The following is a 21,326-nucleotide window of genomic DNA, read 5'->3' on the forward strand; positions in this document are numbered from 1 at the left end:
GATCTTGGTAAGTCAACCATGTCAAAACAGGTTTAAAAAGGATTTTTGTTTAATGGACACAATAGATCATGGTAAGTCAACCATGTCATTTCAGGTTTAGAAAGGATGAAAGTTTAATGGACACAATAGATCATGGTAAGTCAACCATGTCATAACAGGTTTAAAAAGGATGAAAGTTTAATAGATACAATAGATTATGGTAAGTCAACCATGTCATAAGTTACAGGTTTAAAAAGGATGAAAGTTTAATGGACACAAGAGAACTTGGTAAGTCACCATGTCATAACAGGTTTAAAAAAATATGAAAGTTTAAAGGATGCAATAGGTAAGTCAATCATGTCAAAACAGGTTTAAAAAGGATTAAAGTTTAATGGACACAAGAGAACTTGGTAAGTCAACCATGCAATATTACAGGTTGTTTAAAAAGGATTAAAGTTTAATGGACACAAGAGAACTTGGTAAGTCAACCATTTAATATTACAGGTTGTTTAAAAAGGATTAAAGTTTAATGGACACAAGAGAACTTGGTAAGTCAACCATGTAATATTACAGGTTGTTTAAAAAGGATTAAAGTTTAATGGACACAATAGAACTTGGTAAGTCAACCATGTCATATCAGGTTTTAAATGGATTTAAGTTTAATGGACACAAAAGATCATCGAAAGTCAACCTTGTAATTACATATTGTTTAAAAGGGATTAAACTTTAATGGACACGACTTCCAAAAGAATTAATTAAAAAGTTTATGTTATCCCTGATTTTGTGTGTGTAAGATACTCATTCATTTTCTATTTTAGATCTCCACAGAACATTCCCAGAGAATATTTATTTTTCCACATCAGACGGGTTACGTAAACCTCTCAGAAATGTGCTGGGTGCTGTCGCACATAAAAACCATGACCAAGGTTACTGTCAGGTTGGTAAATAATTATAAACAATATATTAGACTAAAATATGTTTAAGGTACATGGGGTGTCATCCTCCATCTTGGATTTTGAAATAGCAGATAACAATCAGTCTAGATCTTTAATGAAATGTGCAAATTTGTGGATAGTTTGTAATTCATGTGTGAGACTTTTCATGTTGATAAAGAAAATTATGTGTTTTATCATATTTTACGGCTGTATTTTACCAAAAAACAGAATATTTTTTTTGATTAATTTTTTTCCAACATTGCCACTAAAGGGAGATAACTCAGATAAAGTATCTTTTATAATAGAATGTGTTGTGAATTTACCTGTTATATTATGTAGCAGGAAAACGAGTCTGGTGACCCCATTTTTAGCTCACCTGGCCCAAAGGCACAAGTGAGCTTTTCTCATCACTTGGCGTCCAGTGTCCGGCGTCCGGCGTCGTCGTTAACTTTTTACATTTTGAACTTCTTCTAGAGAACCACTGAATGGAATGAAACCAAACATGGCATTAATGTTCCTTATGAGGTGCTGACCAAGTGTTGTTACTTTGTAGCCGATCCATCATCCAAGATGGCCGCCAGCGGGGGACTTTGTTTAATATAGGACCCTATGGACAATACATACAAATGTCTTCTTTAAGAGAACCACTGAATGGAATGAAACCAAACATGGCATGAATGTTCCTTATGAGGTGCTGACCAAGTGTTGTTACTTTGTAGCCGATCCATTATCCAAGATGGCTGCCAGCGGGGGACTTAGTTTTACATAGGACCCTATGGACAATACATACAAACATCTTCTTTTAGAGAACCACAGAATGGAAGGAAACCAAACATGGCATGAATGTTCCTTATGAGGTGCTGACCAAGTGTTGTTACTTTGTAGCTGATCCATCATCCAAGATGGCCCCCAGCGGAGGACTTCGTTTAACATAGGACCCTACGGGAAATACATACAAATGTCTTCTTTTAGAGAACCACTGAATGGAATGAAAGCAAGCATGGCATGAATGTTCCTTATGAGGTGCTGACCAAGTGTTGTAACTTTGTAGGCGATCAATCATCCAAGATGGCTGCCAGCGGTGGACTTCGTTTAACAAAGGACCCTATGTGAAATACATACAAAAGTCTTCTTTTGAAGAACCACTGAATTAAATGAAACCAAACATGGCATGAATGTTACCTTATGAGGTGCTGACCAAGTGTTGTTACTTTGTAGCAAATTCATCAACCAAGATGGTTGCAAACGGGGGACTTAGTTTAACAAAGGACCCTATGGGAAATATATACAAATGTCTTCTTCTAGAAAACCGCTTAATGGATTGAAACCAAACATGGTATGAATGTTTGAGGTGCTGACCAAGTGTTGTTACTTTGTAGCTGATTTGTCATTGTCCTTATAAAGTCATTTTCTACAATTTCAAAGAGTTTATTGGTAATTTCTGTAAACTTTACAAAAGTCTTTTGATTAAATTATGGGGCCAATATTAAACCAAATTTGGCCTCAATCATTATTAGGGTATCTGTTATGATTTTAATCTATTTTTACATGATTTCCAAAACCAAAGTAGAATCAGGTGAGCGACACAGTCTCTTGAGAGCCTCTAGTTTCTTTTTCTTATCTAAAAGCATACTATTAGAGCTATCTCCTCATATTTTATCTTAAAATTCTATGGTGTAGTTTTCTTTTTATCACACAAAATTGGGTTTTCCATGCATAATCTATACAAAATGCACAACCTATAGCGTGAAAAAAAGCCTGGTGACCCATACTTTTTATTATATTTTTGAAAAAAGCATGATATAAACTACATTTTGACAAATTATTAAAAAATTATATGTGATTTTAATTTAGAATCCCACCTACATTTAACTAAACTAAGATGCTCAAATATCCAAATTCCTGTAGAAACTGGTCAATGATACAATATTCGAAAAGAAGAACGATTTTGTACTTTATGTAATGATAATTGCACTGGTAATCAGTTTCATTATTTATCAATGTGTCATAATGACGATGTTACAAGATTAAAACACAAATATATACCAAATTATATTGTAAACCCCAGAGACGATAAGATGAAAGGCCTGCTGTTTTTAAGTAATTCAAAAGTCTTGAATAATTTGGCAATTCTCACCGCTAAAAATGAAATATCTGTGAATATTTATTATATATTAAGGACTTTCATGACTCAGCCAGCGTTTATAAATCCTGTTATTAGTTGACCTTATAACAGAGCTCTTAATAACATAGTGTATACTTGTGTATATATAATTGGGTCAAATATACTTTTACACTACAAATAGACTGGTTGCTTATATTATCCCCCCCCCCCCCCCCCCCCCTTGCAAACAAAGTTTTGGGGGTTGGGGGTATATAGGAATCACCATGTCCGTCTGTCTGTCTGTCTGTTCCCACTTAGTGTCTAGTGCCTTATTTTGGTACCATTAAAAATAGTGCCCCACCATCATGAGGGTGTGTCTTATACCTAAGTCAAATCACTCTGACCTTGACTTTGTCCCCTATAATAGTAAAAAATTGAACTTCCAATTGTTTTGATTTGTGAACCACGGATGACAAAAACATCCTTTTCAGCCTGGTATATTTGATAAGTTTTTATGTATGATGTTTTTTTTTCTAGGTATTAAACTTTATTTATGGTGTATTATTACATTTATTTTCTAGGGATTGAACTTCATTGCTGGTTTATTATTACATTTATTTTCTAGGGATTGAACTTATTTATGGTGTATTATTACATTTATTTTCTAGGGATTGAACTTCATTGCTGGTTTATTATTACATTTATTTTCTAGGGATTGAACTTATTTATGGTGTAATATTACATTTATTTTCTAGGGATTGAACTTCATTGCTGGTTTATTATTACATTTATTTTCTAGGGATTGAACTTATTTATGGTGTATAATTACATTTATTTTCTAGGGATTGAACTTCATTGTTGGTTTATTATTACTGCTTATTAAAGATGAAGAAAAAGTATTTTGGTTGATGGATACACTTATCAATGACTTGTTACCTGGTTAGTAGAGTATTACAAAGAAAAACCAATTTACTACCAAAAAATTCATCTGTTCATAAAATAAAATGAACAATACAAACATTTAAATAGTCAACCACAATACACATCAAGATTAGATTACTTGGCAGGAAATACTGTATGAACAGGGCAAGTAATTCCAGAAACTAACAGGATAAAAGAAGAAACAAACATTTACAATGATAAAGGAACAAATTGTCAGATTTTTCAGGAAAATGTGAGGTTCAAACTGAGGAGGTATAGTTATGGTTGGACATGTTGTATTTACATTTGTAACCTCCTATTACAGACATAAACTTTCTTCCTGTTTATTTGTAAATGCATTTCGTATTAACCTGATTAATGTTGAAAACTCACAACAGAAGAACATTCAGGAATTCTAGGATTTCTCAAATAATTCTAGGTTATCTCTCCATCTTTTTGTGATAACTTCCATATGGAGTAGGTAATAAAAGGATCCATATATATGCATGTTCCATCATATGGTCCGGGTACACAGTTATCGTCCTTTGATTTTCGTTGTCCACGAATATAGTCCCTAGTGTGGACAGTGTGTTACTTGTCGATTTTTTTTATACCCCTTCCAAATTTATTTCTCCATGTTTTATGACTCAAATAGTAAGTAGGGGGGTGAAATGACACTGTAAAAAAAATTGGGTCATGAATTTTAAAGTAAAGTAGTGATTTGGTCCAGCTGAAAAATGTTAAAAATTAGCACTTCGGAAGCTGTCAAAAGATTTGAAGACCCCCTTAACATGAAATTGTCCATATTTTGAGTTAGAGCCGATGAAGTTTTCTATAATTTTGATATAATTTGTCCCAAAAGTAGTACAACACACTGTAAAAATATTATTGAGAAAGCGCAGGTGAGATTTTTTTAATTTTCATTTATTGTCTAAAAGAAATGCACTACGAAATAACTGTGTACTTGGACCTAAGAGGTGAAATCAGGAAATATAGAATCTGTACTTTGGCAACTTCCCTGAATGATTTGATGGTGTCAATTTATCAAATAGCATAAAACTAAAGGATTTAAACTTTTATTTGATAGAATTTCTGCAAAAATGACCAATTTTGGCATTTTATGGTCAAAATAAGCATTTCATAGCTTTTTCAATTTTGATGCATAAGTGGCATTCTGACTTTCTATCTGACAGGTTTTTATGTGTCAATATTTGTGTTTCTATGCTTCAATCCATTTGTATTACTCATTTGTGAACTCTGAATCTACAGAAAAGAAGATTATCTCAGACAATATGTGCAAAATGTGTTGTATATATGATCCTCGTCTAACGCCCTGTTTGGATCAAGTTAAATGTGAGGAGCTTGGAACATAAAAGTTGAAGTCCATTATAAAGACCTCACTAAATTTGTATAAAAAGCACTTAACAATGTCTTTTGTACCTGTTTTATGTCACATAATATATTTCTTTTCTTCTGTAAGTGGTTCAAATATAAGCCTGTTGAGACTAAAATTGCATGCATGTTTTTCACTAAAAAGTGAAAAATCTTTGTATCAGACCATACTGTCTGCAAAAAAAGTTGAATGCAAGAGTCTTTTTGTGCTCAGATTTATTGTATTATGTAACCTGAGTATAGAAATGATAGAAAAGACACAAAATTTTATTTCCTATAGCTTCAATATGCATTTTTAAATGTAAATATGTGATACGGCCTAAATTGACCATAAATTATTTTCAGTCTTACTTGGCCCAAGACCCTTTTAAACTAATATGATATGTTATTTGTAAGTTTTCTTTCCATTTAAAGTACATTAAATACATATGTAAGGATTATTTATAACCAAAAAGCTTTACAAATTTAAAATTGCTGGAAAATATTACATCTTCATGTAAGGCCCCCCTTCATTGGAAAACCTCCATTTTTAGCCACAGGCTCATATAAATTTGACTTTTTAATAATTATGATAAGTCTGATAAATCAAATGAGTACTCTATTGCTTTTAATACATAATATATTATATATCAAGGCATTTCAAAAGTATTTTTTTGCAATATTTTAATTATTTTAAGCCGCAAATGTTGATAGTTGAAAAATTTCAATTTTAACGTCTAAATTTAACGCGCAAAGTTGTTTATAGAATTAGTCATATTGTCTATAATATATATTCTATTGCCATGAAACTTTGTAAGCAGTCTTATAATGTAATAAGCTTTGGTCATACCAAGTTTCATAAAGATTGGTCAACTTTTTCCACCCTATTAGGTCCGGATACACAGTTATCGTCCTTTGATTTCGTTGTCCACGAATATAGTCCCTAGTGTGGACAGTGTGTTACTTGTCGATTTTTTTATACCCCTTCCAAATTTATTTCTCCATGTTTTATGACTCAAATAGTAAGTAGGGGGGTGAAATGACACTGTAAAAAAAATTGGGTCATGAATTTTAAAGTAAAGTAGTGATTTGGTCCAGCTGAAAAATGTTAAAAATTAGCACTTCGGAAGCTGTCAAAAGATTTTAAGACCCCCTTAACATGAAATTGTCCATATTTTGAGTTAGAGCCGATGAAGTTTTCTATAATTTTGATATAATTTGTCCCAAAAGTAGTACAACACACTGTAAAAATATTATTGAGAAAGCGCAGGTGGGATTTTTTTAATTTTCATTTATTGTCTAAAAGAAATGCACTATGAAATAACTGTGTACTCGGACCTAAGATAGTAACATTTTCTTTTAAGAACTCCATAACCACACAAAATCTAACAAAAATTGTCATAAAATAACTGGCAATGTCACTGTGAAATAATGTCAGGAACAATACAAACATTTAGACAACCACAAGACACATCAAGATAAATGTTAGAGTACTTGGCAGGAAATACTAAATGAATAAGGCAAGTAATTTGGGAACCTTAAAGGATGAAAGAGAGAACATGATGTAGTACTCAAATAAGAAAAGTTATTTATATCTCTTAAAATATAAAAGTTTAAGAAAATAAAAAGGACCATTTATAAGGCCACCTGGGTGACATATTAAGAAGTTTCAGCCATTGTTCAAACGAGATCAAATGTGGTACCAGCCCTAACCAGGGTAATAAGTTTTTGTTCTTAAAATCAATATTCTAAGACCTCTTACATTCATTGTAAAACCCTGCTTACATTGGTTCTGATGTAGCAAAATTTGATTTAATAGCAGTGAGAAATAATTAAGAATTGGGTGTAAACATGGACAAATTTACCAGCCTCAATAAAAACCAATTTAAACCACATATTGCATACTGTTGACAGATTTTTTAAAAGTTGTGTGTGTACCAAACAAACAATATGGCTGCAATAAAAAAGTAGGATAGTTTTACCTGGTATAAACCTACATAAACAATGTTACTTGACACAATGTTTTGTTGTAGATTATTACCACCCTGATATGAAAGCTGTGAAGGCTGACCAGGAATTATTAGGAGAAATTATTAGGTAAAATATATATACTTTTTACTAACAAGTAGCTTTTGCATCCAGCATCTGTCATCAACTTTTTACAAAATCTTCTCTGATACCAGTGGGTGAATTGGAAACAAAAACTTGACACACATCATTAGAGAGCCTGTCTATCAGTCCATCTGTCCCTCTATCCTTCCTTGTATCTGTCTATCTTTTTGTCCATCCTCCCATCTGTCTTACTGTCCATCCCACATAGTGACATAGGGTGCATAGTTTGTCCAGCTAACTCCTCCTTAAGTTTTTATTCTAGAACTTTTATATTATGCAGGATGTTAGTACATATATGTAACACTCAGAAACATGTCCATCCCTCCAAACATGTTCAATCCCCCAAACGTGTCCATATGAAGTCACTGACCTCCCAAACATGTCTAGTTGATCAAGTCACTGACCTCCCAAACATGTCTAGTTGATCAAGGACGCCAAAACGTGCCCTTTTCATAAACGCCAAATCATATCCACCTTTAATAATTAAATAGTGTCTTGTTATCACAAATGCATATCAAATCCAGTTGAGATTATTACAGGAACCTTAGACTTATAGTGCACAAAAAGAACATTCTTGATTAGGTTATTGAATGTTCTTCCTTGATTGTAATAATTTCAAAGGGTGCTGTTTTGTTGTTATAAAAAAGGGCAATAGCTCTTTAAAGGGCCAGGTTCCACGATTTGAAGCAGAATGGGCACAGAATGTCAAATAAAAAGTGTGGGCATTGTCAAATTTTAAATTATCAAAATTTGAAGCTTACAAGTAAGAGAATAACCTCCAGCTTGAAAGTTTTCATTCTTACAATGGTAAGGGAAAAGTTCTAACGAACCAATCCCATTTAGGTATTTAAAAGATATGCAAATTATATGAGAATTAGTTTAAAATAGCTTCAATACACATTTTGGACCTCTTACCATATCTGCAATTTTACAAAGTCTCCATTTTGGATTTTACTTCTTTATGATATTATAGTAATAAATAATAATAATTAATACTTAATTTAAAGATGGTAAAATCAGTTAGTACAATACTAATCCCCCCTAATGCCCCCTGAATAACTCAAAATATAATGATATGATATATACATATACATAAATACAACTAACTACAGTGGTGGATCAAGGGGTGTGTTCCGGGGGTTGGAACCCCCCTTCTTGTTTGACAACTAATGCTTTTGTATGGGGACATATGGTTGGAACCCCCTTTTTATATGACTTGAATGTTTTGGAACCCCCCTTTTAAAAAAGACTGGATCCGCACCTAAACTATGCAAACAAATGGTGAAAAAACATACAGATTAATTGTTACATTTCATGAACATATTTCCTTTTAACTCAGTATTTTTTTTTAATCTTCAGGAATTTTGCCAAATGTACATCTGTATTGATAAGTTAATCTTGGATAGTGGTTTTTATTTTTTTTTCCCTTTGGACTCCAACAGAAACCTGATTTCTTCAATTGTATCTTTTGAATTTTCTATAGACATTACTGACGTCACAGATGACATATTGGCGCTAAATGTTTTTAGAGTTCTGGTGTCTTAAAGTGGACACGTTTTGGCGGATAACAATCGTTGACACTTTGGCCGAGTAAAAAATAGGACATGTTCGAGAAAAGTAAATAATTGGCCAAGTTGGGGGAAAAGAGTTCTGACATGTTAGGGCGAATTGACACATTTGGGGGATTGGACACGTTAGGGGGGATGGACATATTTGAGAGTGTTATATATATATACTAGAACAAGGGTCTGTAAACTGTCAGATTTTCCAGTGATGACTGAATCTAAAAGCTTGACCCAAATGTATTTTGGGATTTAGGTCAAAACATTTTAATCTAAATGAAAATTGAGAAGATCTAACATAATTATCAAAGCCCTTTTGTCAGATTACATATTGCATTTTCAAGTTACAAAATCTTGATTGCAATTTTTTTTCAGGCCCTACATGTTACTGTGTTTAAGGGTTATCAGAAATAATTGACAAATATGGCCGTGTTTACACCATGAAACTAGCTCTCAGTACAGACAAACATGTGCACCTGGAAGAGTTTTAAGACATGGCAGGAACTAGATAATTAGATTTTAAATGCATTTATGTTTCAAAAAGTTTTTCCGGATTTTGAGATTTTTTATTTTCCTTTCCACAGAAGATGCCAAATTAAACTAAGTTTGGAAAAATGTTTGAGATGTTCCCCCCAAGTAATAATATTAGTGAGTTGTTTTGATTGACACAGACTATATGGTGACAATAGATATCTGCACAACAATAGGTGATTCAAACAGTGTAAATGAGTGTACCCTATCAAATAAAACACTGGTGTTTCCTTGCTTTCTAGTTCTAAAAAATTTACCGAAATCATGTGAAAGATTTCTGGATCCTCAATGTACTAAAGATGTTGATTTTAATCATATTTTATTCATTAGGATATGAAAAGGATTGAACAACAGGCCCAGCCTATAAAAGCTCTCTCCACATTACATGTACAAGGTATAAATCATATACTAACAACTGTATTCAAAATAGCAGATCTACAGTTGATTAATGCATGCTACAAATGAGCACACATAAACAAGCACATATAAACGTGTTAATTACAAAATGTATATTATAGTCAAGTAATTGTAGGCAATTAATCATCAGTTATTCAAGTACCCTGAGACATGTATATATCAACACCATTTATAAGTCATTAGAAATATATATAAACAACAAGGTTTGCAAGCATCACTTAGTGGAATAAATGAAGTAATGTTGGAAAAAAAGAAAGGAAAAAAAAACAACTTAGAAAGATATTTTTCAAACAAAATGATGAGTGTCACTGATATATTTCCGAACAGATGTTAAAATAGCAAAATTTATATCATATGAAAATAATCTATTCCCAAAAAGTGATAAGTCAATATTAGAGGCGTGCCTATTTGTTAACTTACCACAAATAACAAGGAGTTAAACTATTGTCTTTTTTGTTAAAATTTTGCATGCAGGGTATATGGTTTCTCAAGCTAACTTCTCTACAGTTTTCAAGCTAGAACCTTTATATTTTGTATGGTGTTAATACTTTATTACTAATGGTGTGCATATTGAAAGGATTTTGATTTTCTTTAAATTTTCCACAAATGACAGAATGTTGAACTAATTTTTGTTTTTATACCCCGTTTACGGGACGTATTATGGTATACTGTTGTCCGTCTGTCCGTCCGTCTGTCTGCGCCTGTCTGTGTCTGTTGTCAACATGTTGTCCATTAACTCAAAAACTCTTTAACCAATTTGCATGAAACTTTGATGAATTATTTATATCTATTGACGTGAGCTGCCTTTCGATTTTTATAAATTTTAGATTCTACGTTTCCGAGTTATGGGGTGTTATTCATTAAAAAAGGGTGATTTTCCAGTCTTCAGATAACTCAAAAATGCTTTGAGCAGTTTTCATGAAACTTTGGTGAATTGTTTATATCTATTGACAGGAGCTCCCTTTCGATTTTTATAAATTTTAGATTTTAAGTTTCGAGTTAATGGGGTTTTATAGCTATAAATACGTTACCATCATAAATTCTGAGTGTAACCCCAATTGCGTCATAGGTCAGATGGAAAATCCCGACTAAAAATAAACGTACTCTCACTGGTCCGAACATATACCCCTGTTTGCCCATATTCTCCCATTCAATTTCCATCTGCGACATCGGTCACATGTGCAAATTATTACAGATTCAACAGAGAAGTGTTTAGTTGTTTGTAAAGTTTTTTGAATAGCTTAATTGCTTTTCATATATTGTGTATATTATTGGAAATTTATTCCCTTGTTTAGTTTGAATTTCTAAACAAATTATTTGTGTTTTTTTGACTAAAGTAAATTTTATTATGGACTTTAATTTGAATAGTCCGTACGTAAATATTCCTGGTTCGGACTATCTCTTAGATGGGTCACTACCTTTAAGTCCCCCCCAAACTACCAGTACATTGACCGGAGTTTCGACAATGGTGTCTGGTAATGCTACCTATCTGACCCTTTCACAAGGTTCGGCCATGCATTTTGGGGGGGTACCTACGTCAACTTCGGTGACTCATACTTTATCTAGGCCTGTTAATTCATCGGGTACTATTAGTTCTGTCCCAGGTACAGCTATGGGCTTGAACTTGCCAGTTTCTAGACCCCCATTATCCTATTGCGGGTATATGCTTCCCAACTCGGGCACACAACCTTTACCCTCATGGTCTCAACCACCTTGGCCACAGTCTTACCCTTATGGTGGGTTTATGCCAAACCAACCTGGTTTTTGGCCTTATAGGGACAATTTCTATGGTCCCCCTTCTGGGGTAGCTACTGCACCACCTTTAGCTCCTGCTCCACCCGTAGGGGTATCTTTGACTCCTGCAGTAGCTCCTTCTACCACCGTACCTGACTCTCGAGCTCAATCTTCTAGCTCTTCTCATGGTACTCAGGGTTCTGATCATGCATCATCTTTGGATGGTTTTCAGAAGTTACTTTTGGACTTTGGTAAGTCTTTCAAGACTGAATTTAGTACTCTATCCAGTCGTATGTCTCTACTGGAGAATAGAGTTTCTTCTCATCAACCTTCTCCAGCTAAGTCTGTAGAATGTGATGAGAGGGAGGATGACGAGCTTTCTGTTTCCCCTGGGAGTCATGAAAGGGCTTTCCTCACTGATGAGGATGTTGAAAATTCTTCTTCTCCCAAGGTATCGAAGACGGCCCCTGAGCCTTCTTCTAAGTCAGCTCAACAACCTCCCACCAAGGAGACTGAGGATCCTCCATCCTTGAAGGATCTTAGGGATAAGGTGTATACATAGATGAGGGATGAAGCACATATCCCTTTTGCCTCTCCTTCCAAGCCGAAGAAACCTTCTTCAACTTTTGAAGCTTCCTGTGGTATTTCTCAGGATACTGTGACTTCTCACAATTCTTTTCCTGAATCTGGCCATATGGCATTTGCTTTACAATTTATTAATGAAGGTATCGCTAATTCTGCTAGTGAAAAGGTTGCTAATAACAATGGATTTGGAATGTCATCCTTTTCTGATCAGGTTAAGTACAAGGATTTTGATATCTTTGATTCTTCACTGGGTAGACTTGTTCCCAGTTGTGACAAATCTATGTCATCTTTATTGGGAAAAAAGCCAGTAGATGGTCTTCGTCTCACTCAACCTGTTTGGTCAAAGACTGAGAATCTCCTTCGTAGTGCTTCTCAAGTTCTTGGCACAGCTGAACATTTTCTAGCTGCAACCGGACATTTGCTTAACAGCGAAGATTTGGTTGTTCCAGCAGAAGTACGATCCTTCTTACTTCAACTGGATAAAGCTCTAGGTTCATCTCAGTTGCTTTTAATGGGTTCTATTGCTAATTGCACCCTATCTAAAAGAGCAGAGTTTCTTGAAAACATTTCTGTTGCTGAGCCTTTGAAAGATTTTTTACTGAAATCTCCACTACTGAAAACACTGACAAGATGTTTGGTTTACCCTTACAGCGGGTTCAAGAGGAACTCAGCAAAAACCCTCCTCCAGTCAAAGTTAGTGTACAAGTTACTAATGGCAAGAGGTCGGTTAATGCTACATCTAGTTCTACTAGTACTTCTGCTTCAGGTGGTCCTCCTTCTGCTAAGAAAAGGAAGAATAACTACGGCAAACCGAAGAACAAACCCAATAACTCCGGAAAAAGCTCAGGTAAGCCTTCTGGTGGTTTTAAGGGTCCCAAGAAACCTAGGTTCTTGCCCCCTCGTACGTTATTGACAGCTTCCCCAGGGGAAAATTTATACCAGTAGGGGGGAGGTTAAGTTTTTTCCTAAATCAGTGGAAGAAAATTACCTCAGACTGTTATGTGCTGTCAATAATTCGAGGGGGATTAACACTTCAGATCAAGAACCCACCTCCTCTGTCTGTAGTTCCGATAAGTTTGTCTCATACTCAAGACCCAGTCAAGTATCAACTTCTATCAGTAGAAGTGGACACAATGTTACAAAAATCTGCAATAGAGGAGGTGTCGCTCTTAACTCTGTCTCCGGGATTTTATTCCCGTCTTTTTCTGGTTCCAAAGAAGACTGGAAGAATGAGGCCGGTCATAGACCTATCTATTCTGAACAACTTTCTTATTGTTCCCCATTTCAAAATGGAAACCAACAGATCAATCAGGGCTTCAATCCTTCCAGGAATGTGGACTACTTCTCTGGATCTTTCAGATGCTTATTTCCACATTCCCATTTCCCATACTTACAGGAAATACCTTCGCTTCGTTTGGAACAACAAAGTTTTCCAGTTCAAGGCTCTCCCTTTTGGCCTGTCTACAGCCCCTTTGGCTTTTACCAAAATCATGCAGGCAGCTATAGCTCACCTACATTCCCTGTCTATTCAGATTCATTCCGACCTGGACAATTCCCTTCTCAAGGAATTTTGCCCAATCAAATTGAGAGTTCAGACAGATTTGGTCATCAATTGTTTTCTGTCCCTAGGCTTCCTAATCTCTTGGAAAAAGTCAGAGATAATTCCTTCTCAAGACTTTGTTTTCCTGGGAGAACATTTCCTAACCAGTGTAGGCCTAGTCCTCCCACCAGAGGAAAAATTTACAAAACTATGTCAGAAAATACATTTATTCCTGACGGTTCAATCAGTCACAGCACGTCAATTCTTGCAACTTCTGGGTCTATTGAACTCTCTGGCAGATGTAATTCCGTTGGGACGACTTCACATTCGTCCGCTTCAGTTTTATCTGCACAAGTTATGGATTCCAGCTTCACAAGAATGGGAAGCATTGATTCCAATCACTCAGCCTTTATTTCCACACCTTCAATGGTGGTTAGTACGGGAAAATGTAATGAGGGGCCTATGTCTGTCCCCTCAAGTTCCCAGTCTAACATTATTCACAGATGCCTCCACCCTCGGTTGGGGAGCATATCTGGAGGGGCTTACAATCTCAGGAGTTTGGAATCCAGATCTTTTGGAAGGGCATATCAATGTATTGGAAATGAAAGCAGTTCTGTTTGCACTGAATCATTTCCAAATGTCTCTAAAGAACCAGTCTGTCATTCTGGCCACGGACAACACAACAGTTGTAGCTTATCTCAAGAATCAGGGAGGAACTAATTCACCTTCTCTTTATCAGATAGCCAGAGACATTCTCCTTCTGTGTTTTCAACTCCAGGTTCATCTAGTGGTGAGACATATTGCGGGGCACCTCAATATTCTAGCCGACACTCTATCCAGATCCCTTGCTCCAGTAAACACGGAGTGGGAACTACTTCAAGTAGTTTTCAAAGCTGTGACTCTTTATTGGGGGTCACCTCAGATAGATCTGTTTGCGACCAGTCTCAATCACAAACTTCTAACATTTGTGTCTCCGGTTCCAGATCCAAAATCTTTTGCGGTAGACGCAATGAGCCTATCTTGGAAAGGAATGTTCAGGTACGCCTTCCCTCCTTTCAGGTTTCTCTCCCCAGTACTTCAGAAAATAGCAGGGGAAAATTGCAAGATCATAGTTATTGCTCCAGCATGGCCGAAACAGTCTTGGTTTCCAGACCTTCTGCGCCTATCATGTGCTTGTCCTCTAGTTCTACCTCTGAGACCAGACCTTCTGTCTCAAATCAAGGGCAAGGTTCTTTATCAAAATCCAGAAAAACTTCATCTACACGCCTGGCTTCTCTCAGGGTTAGCCTCAGAAAGAGAGGTTTTTCTGAAGGAGCAACCAAGCATCTCACAAAGTCTGTCAGAGACTCCACTAGCATTGTCTATGATGCAAAATGGTCAATCTTCTCAGATTGGTGTAGTGAGCGGGAAATTGATCCTTTCCAAGTCACTGTACAACAATTAGCAGACTTTCTAGTTTTTCTTTTTGAATCCAAAGGATTATGTCCCTCTACTATTAAGGGATATAGATCAGCTATTTCAAGAACTATTCATATTTCTGGTGGCCCAGATTTTGGAAACAATGAGCATATTTCTCTTTTGGTTCGTAGTTTTAGTCTTGAAAGACCAAGACAAAAAACTTTAGTTCCTAAGTGGGACCTTGGACTAGTTTTATCCTTTTTAAAACTTCCTCCTTTTGAACCAGCAGAAACAATAGATTTAAGGTTTCTTTCCTATAAATGCTGTTTTCTTTTAGCTTTGGCTTCTGGACGGAGAAGGAGTGAAATCCATGCCTTCTCTATTTCTGATGCTTGCCTTCAATTTAACAGGGATAAATCTTCTGTTACTCTTTTAACGGATCCTGCTTTTTTGGCAAAGAATCAGATTCCAGATAAGGGTGCAGAACCAGTCGTGATTCCTGCACTCCCTAGCGATTCTATTTCTGTACTTTTATGTCCAGTAAGAATCCTTTCTATTTATCTGGATAGAACGAGTAGTTTACGTTCTGTTTCTAACTCAAGACTCTTTATTCCTATTAAAAAAGGAATCTCAGATCTTTCTGTTAAAACTATTTCTACTTGGATATGCAAATGCATTTCTTTAGCTTATGGTTCTTCTAAGGCAGAACTTTTATATAGTTTTAATGTTAAAGCTCATGATGTTAGGGGTATCTCTACATCCTGGGCTCTGTTTAACAGTGCATCTTTAGAAGAGGTACTGTCTGCAGGTTTCTGGAGAAATGAGAACTCTTTTATATCTCATTACCTCCAATCTATGGCTACTTTTGCCGAGAGTTTATATTCTCTTGGACCTATAGTTTCAGCACAAAGATTGAACTTTCCTCCTGTTTCTTCTGTTACAGGGGATTCAGCTTTATGTTAGATTCTGTTACTCAGAATTTATGATGGTAACGTATTTATAGCTATAAAATATTCAAATTTTAAAGTAAATTTGGATTTTATTAGATAAATACTTATCATCATAAATTATAGGTCCCACCCACCTCCCCTTCATCCCCTTTCCTTACGTTTCTGTCTTGAGGAAATTGAATGGGAGAATATGGGCAAACAGGGGTATATGTCCGGACCAGTGAGAGTACGTTTATTTTTAGTCGGGATTTTCCATCTGACCTATGACGCAATTGGGGTTACACTCAGAATTTATGATGGTAAGTATTTATCTAATAAAATCCAAATTTACTTTAAAATTTGAATATTTTATTCATTAAAAAAGGGGGATTTTCCAGTTTTCGGATAATAACTCAAAAAGTGCTTTGAGCAGTTTTCATGAAACTTTGGTGACTGGTTTATATCTATTAAAATAACCTCCTTTTAGTTTTTTTATAAATTTCTGATATGATATTTAGTAGTAATGGAACTTTATTCTTTGAAAAAGCGACAGGCGTATCATGCGCTCATGGCACAGCTCTTTATTTATTCTTGAGAAATATTTGTCTTTATTATGCCCCCAGCAAACAAAAGTTGCAATAGATATATAGATATCAACATAATTATTGAATATGTTTACAATCTGTATTTACAGATGAAGGTAGAGTTTTTTTTCTAGTTGAATCAATTTTCACAGAAATTTGGCCTGTCATGAGTTACAAAATTTTAGCAAATCAGCAAGATCAAGATTGAGCTTTATTCCAGATAATCTATGCATCCAGGAAATATATCCTGTGGAAAAAACTTACAAGATTCTAATAATACTGCGACTGATTGCAGATATATATATGCTATACATGTACCAATTCTCTTAATAAAAATTTTTTATTGAAGTTTCATTTATATTTGACTATCTTGAGTTGAGTACTTTATCTGATTCTGCATTTGAAATTCACCACAAGGAGGTATTAGCCAACATTTCTGAGGAACACCCATTAGTACAAACCCTGCAAATCAAACTCCAACAAACAGACAAGAGAGGTACCACAACTCTCATTAGCGTACAGCACAAAAGACTAGCAAAATGTAGTGAAGGAGACATGTGGAACTGTATTCCAGTATGTTCAAAAATATGCACAAAATTTATATAGCTTTTCTTATCTTTATATAATGATTATGAAAAAAAAACATAGCAAAAACATGAACGTAATGTAATTACAGATTACATACATTCAAAAGGCAAGGACTACTTGAATGTCAAATATATGTGTACATTTGTATGTTGTGGAAAAGGTAAATTTTCCTACCAGTCATTTGTTATGGTATGCTGTGAATAGCACAACAGAATTTAAATCTGCCTCATCTGGTAAAAACATAATCCTTGATATTAAGCTTGTAATGAAACACTATTTCCAACAAATATTTTTCCTTGTGAAGACAAATCAAAAAGGGCATATGTTAAATGATTCAAGATTATTTTCAATTTTACAGATGGAAAGATCCAGAAGTTTATGCTCACATTGAGAAACATAGTGTCTCATGGTGTCTGATTGGTATTAAATGGTTTATATGTTTATTTGCTGATGTTTTACCAGTAGAAGTAAGTAATCACATCCCACTATTTTAACCATTTGTTAATCTGTATTTAGCTATATACCAAAAAGGGAAAACATTACTACATTACATGTAATCCATGAACATGACCACTGTATAGCCAACATGACCACTGTATAGCCAACATGACCACTGTTACTGTACAAGAGTAAAAACAGTGACATGCAATTGGGTAAAGATGCTTAATTCATTTCAGGTAGCCGGTAATGGTAGCCTTTTCTTCCATCCCTCTGTCCATATCGTAAACTTGGATATGTATGATGGCTCGAAGCTGAGACATTTTCACTGATGTGGTTAAATTTTCTGTGTAAGAAGTGAGATTAAATTTTTCACAAATTGGGCCACACCGAAAGGCCCCACGTAATGCCTCTTCAGCATGTGAAAAACACTTTTTTAGTCCCCTACCGACGAAGTCGAAGGGGACTTTAGGTTTGCACTCTGTCCGTCTGTCCGTCTGTCCGTCTCCGTCTGTCCATCCGTCAGTCCGGCTACTCAGTTTTCCACACTTTTTTCTTCGTTCTTGAAGATATTGATTTGATATTTGGTATATAGTTTTATCATGACAAGTTATAGATCAAGTTCGAATTTTGTTCCCGTCTGAGGATTTAGTCCAGAGTTATGGTCCATAAAAAAACTCCATAACTAATGTAGAGTACTGTTAAACCATATATCTGTACAAAGGGAGATAACTCATTTTTTAAAAGACATTCTTTGGTAAATTGTTTGGGGAATTTTGTGGCAGGTTTATATGTTATTTTGTATAAACTAATTTTCTGAATGCTACATGTATATATATATATATTTTTTTTATTAAGTGAAATCCTTTAATTAGATAATAATCTATTTTTATTAAGGTATATATTTCATTACATTACATTGTGTAGATAAAAGTTGTTTACATTTTATAGATAAGTTACAAATCTATATTAGTTTGTGACAAATGAAAGAAAAAAATTTTTGGAACTATTAATCATATTTGATTGTAATTTGCAAATAGATATACATAGTATTACATCATACCTAATTTTAGAGAACTATTAATCATATCTAATGTTAGAGTGTTATAGGTTTTCCACACTTTTTTTCATCATGCTTGAAGATATTGATTGACAATTGGTATATAGTTTTATCATGACAAGTTACAGATCAAGTTCAAATTTTTGTTTCCGTCTGATAATTTTGTACACTCATATATTCAGTTTTCCACACTGTTTTTAGTCATGCTTGAAGATATTGACTTGATATTTTCTTTTTGTTTACACCATGACAAGTTATAGAACAAGTTAGCATTTTGTTCCAGTATAATGAATTTTTACCCGGTAGGGGACTATGTATTGCCATGCAATACTCTCAGAATGCTTGTTTTTTATAACAATAACATATATTTTTATTCAAGCATTTCCTGATATATAAATACCTAAGTAGCCCAGGCCGCATACTTATTTTCACATAATTAAATTCCCTGGAAGTTCAGTTCTTTACAAACATTTAATAACTCCAAAGTTTTTACATCTTTATTGTACTTTATTTTGCTCTTCAAAAAAGCACAAATGGTTAAGCTCAGTCAATTACTAAAAATAACATAATACCCAATAACCTTGCATATGGGTTTTTTATTTCTATCTATAGTTGAATACCTCACTTTGTAGCACATTAGGGATATTCACCCAATTGTCCCACAGGCTACGCTTTGTTGGGGACGTAGAAATACTGCGTGTTTGTCCGTCTGGTATTTTTTCTAACTACTGCTGCTCACTAACTATTATAGTTTCTTTTACGAAATTAAAAAATAGGTAAAATGGTCATTTTTAGGGCGGGAAATATCTCCACAAGGAGTCAATTAACAATTCCTGCCATATTGACTTATTTGTAGATCTTATTATGCTTATAATGCTTACAAGATCTACAAAAATGTCACTAACATAACTAAATAATATTTACAAATGAGCAAATGTAGCTGATTGCATTATTTGGTAATTATAGATTATCAATGGTTTTCAAACGAGAGGGTGTTTCTCAGATACAATCTCATCGAAGGGCCACATTCTTGAGTTTGAAAGACCATTGATAACCTGTTTATCGCTATTTTCCCTTTGACATCATTGAAGTTTACATTGACAAGGGCATGTTTTCCCTTAGTTTCTAGCATTAATTTTATATCTCAAGCCAGTAGCATGATATGAAAAATTATCACAAAAAAAGATAAATGGAAAAATACACAAAATAGTGTTAAAAATAGATATCATATTTTTATCAGGTGAGCTATTCAGGTTAAAAAGAGCTTCTTGTATTGTACCCTCTTAATGTTCATATATTACTGTATCCTTTCTGGTATTTATCTGGTAATAGTGTACCTTTAATGGTGTTTTGGTGGACTTACTGAACCCTTGTATTGTACCCCCTTAATGTTCAGATATTACTGTATCTTTTCTGGTATTTATCTGGTATGAAAGGTACACTATAATGGTGTTTTGGTGGAATTACTGAACCCATGTATTGTACCCCCTTAATGTTCAGATATTACTGTATCTTTTCTGGTATTTATCTGGTAATAGTGTACCTTTAATGGTGTTTTAGTGGAATTACTGAACCCATGTATTGTACCCCCTTAATGTTCAGATATTACTGTATCTTTTCTGGTATTTATCTGGTAATAGTGTACCTTTAATGGTGTTTTGGTGGAATTACTGAACCCTTGTATTGTATCCCCTTAATATAAAAAAAGGAAATGTGGTATGGTTGCCAATGAGACAACTATTCAACAAAGTTCAAATGAAGTGGATGTAAGCAATTATAGGCAACCATACAGCCTTCAACAATGAGAAAAACCCATACTGTATGGTCGGATATTATAAAAGGCCCAGACATGAAAAATATGAAACAATTCAATTGAGAAAACTTACAGCCTTATTTATAACAAAACAATTTACAAAAAACAAATATGACAGACATGAACCAACAATAACTACTGAACTACAGGCTCCTGACTTGGGACAGGAACATGTGGCGGGTTTAAACATGTTTGTGAGCGCCCAACCATCCCCTAATCTGGGACAGTGGTGTAACAGAACAACATAAGATCAATCTATAAAATTCAGTTGAAAAAGGTTTAACTCATCAGATGGATACAAATAGAAATACATCTAACAAAATCACAAAGTAGACGTGGACGGGTACTTATACATCCCCACAACAAAAAGAGACCTAGTACAGATCTGAGAGTACTTGCAGTTAATGACAGTTAGTCCAAAGCCAATAACAACTAATAAAAAAATGATGTATCTAAGACTAAAATATCAATCAGTACACATCCAACATCCAATGGATTTAGTGTAAAGATGTCATTAACAGTCAGAGAAAAACATGACCTTGTGCAATGCCAAACTATAGGTATAGACAGATTGTAGTACCGTGAAAGAACATATGTGTAATATTTAGTATGGTTTTAATTTACTGATAACAAAATCAATATTTATACCAATAAAAACAATATTCAAAGATTTAATTACAGTGTGGAATAGGTAACCTTTTAGAATAAGTTTATTTAAAGAATTA

The 21,326-nt window shown here is 34.5% G+C and overlaps 1 protein-coding gene across 1 annotated transcript in view; it reads left to right on the forward strand.

The window, feature by feature from the left end:
* LOC127737560 (growth hormone-regulated TBC protein 1-A-like) overlaps positions 1-21,326 on the forward strand; it is a 46,310-nt gene that overhangs the window by 17,388 nt on the left and 7,596 nt on the right. The window contains exons 5-8 of the mRNA XM_052248391.1: positions 798-916; positions 3,861-3,957; positions 7,344-7,407; positions 17,649-17,757. Coding sequence (XP_052104351.1) covers positions 798-916; positions 3,861-3,957; positions 7,344-7,407; positions 17,649-17,757 — 389 coding nt within the window. The remainder of the gene's footprint in view (positions 1-797; positions 917-3,860; positions 3,958-7,343; positions 7,408-17,648; positions 17,758-21,326) is intronic.

Source organism: Mytilus californianus, unplaced genomic scaffold (assembly GCF_021869535.1).
Source record: "Mytilus californianus isolate M0D057914Y unplaced genomic scaffold, xbMytCali1.0.p SCAF_4, whole genome shotgun sequence".
In the NCBI taxonomy this organism is placed as follows: domain Eukaryota; kingdom Metazoa; phylum Mollusca; class Bivalvia; order Mytilida; family Mytilidae; genus Mytilus; species Mytilus californianus.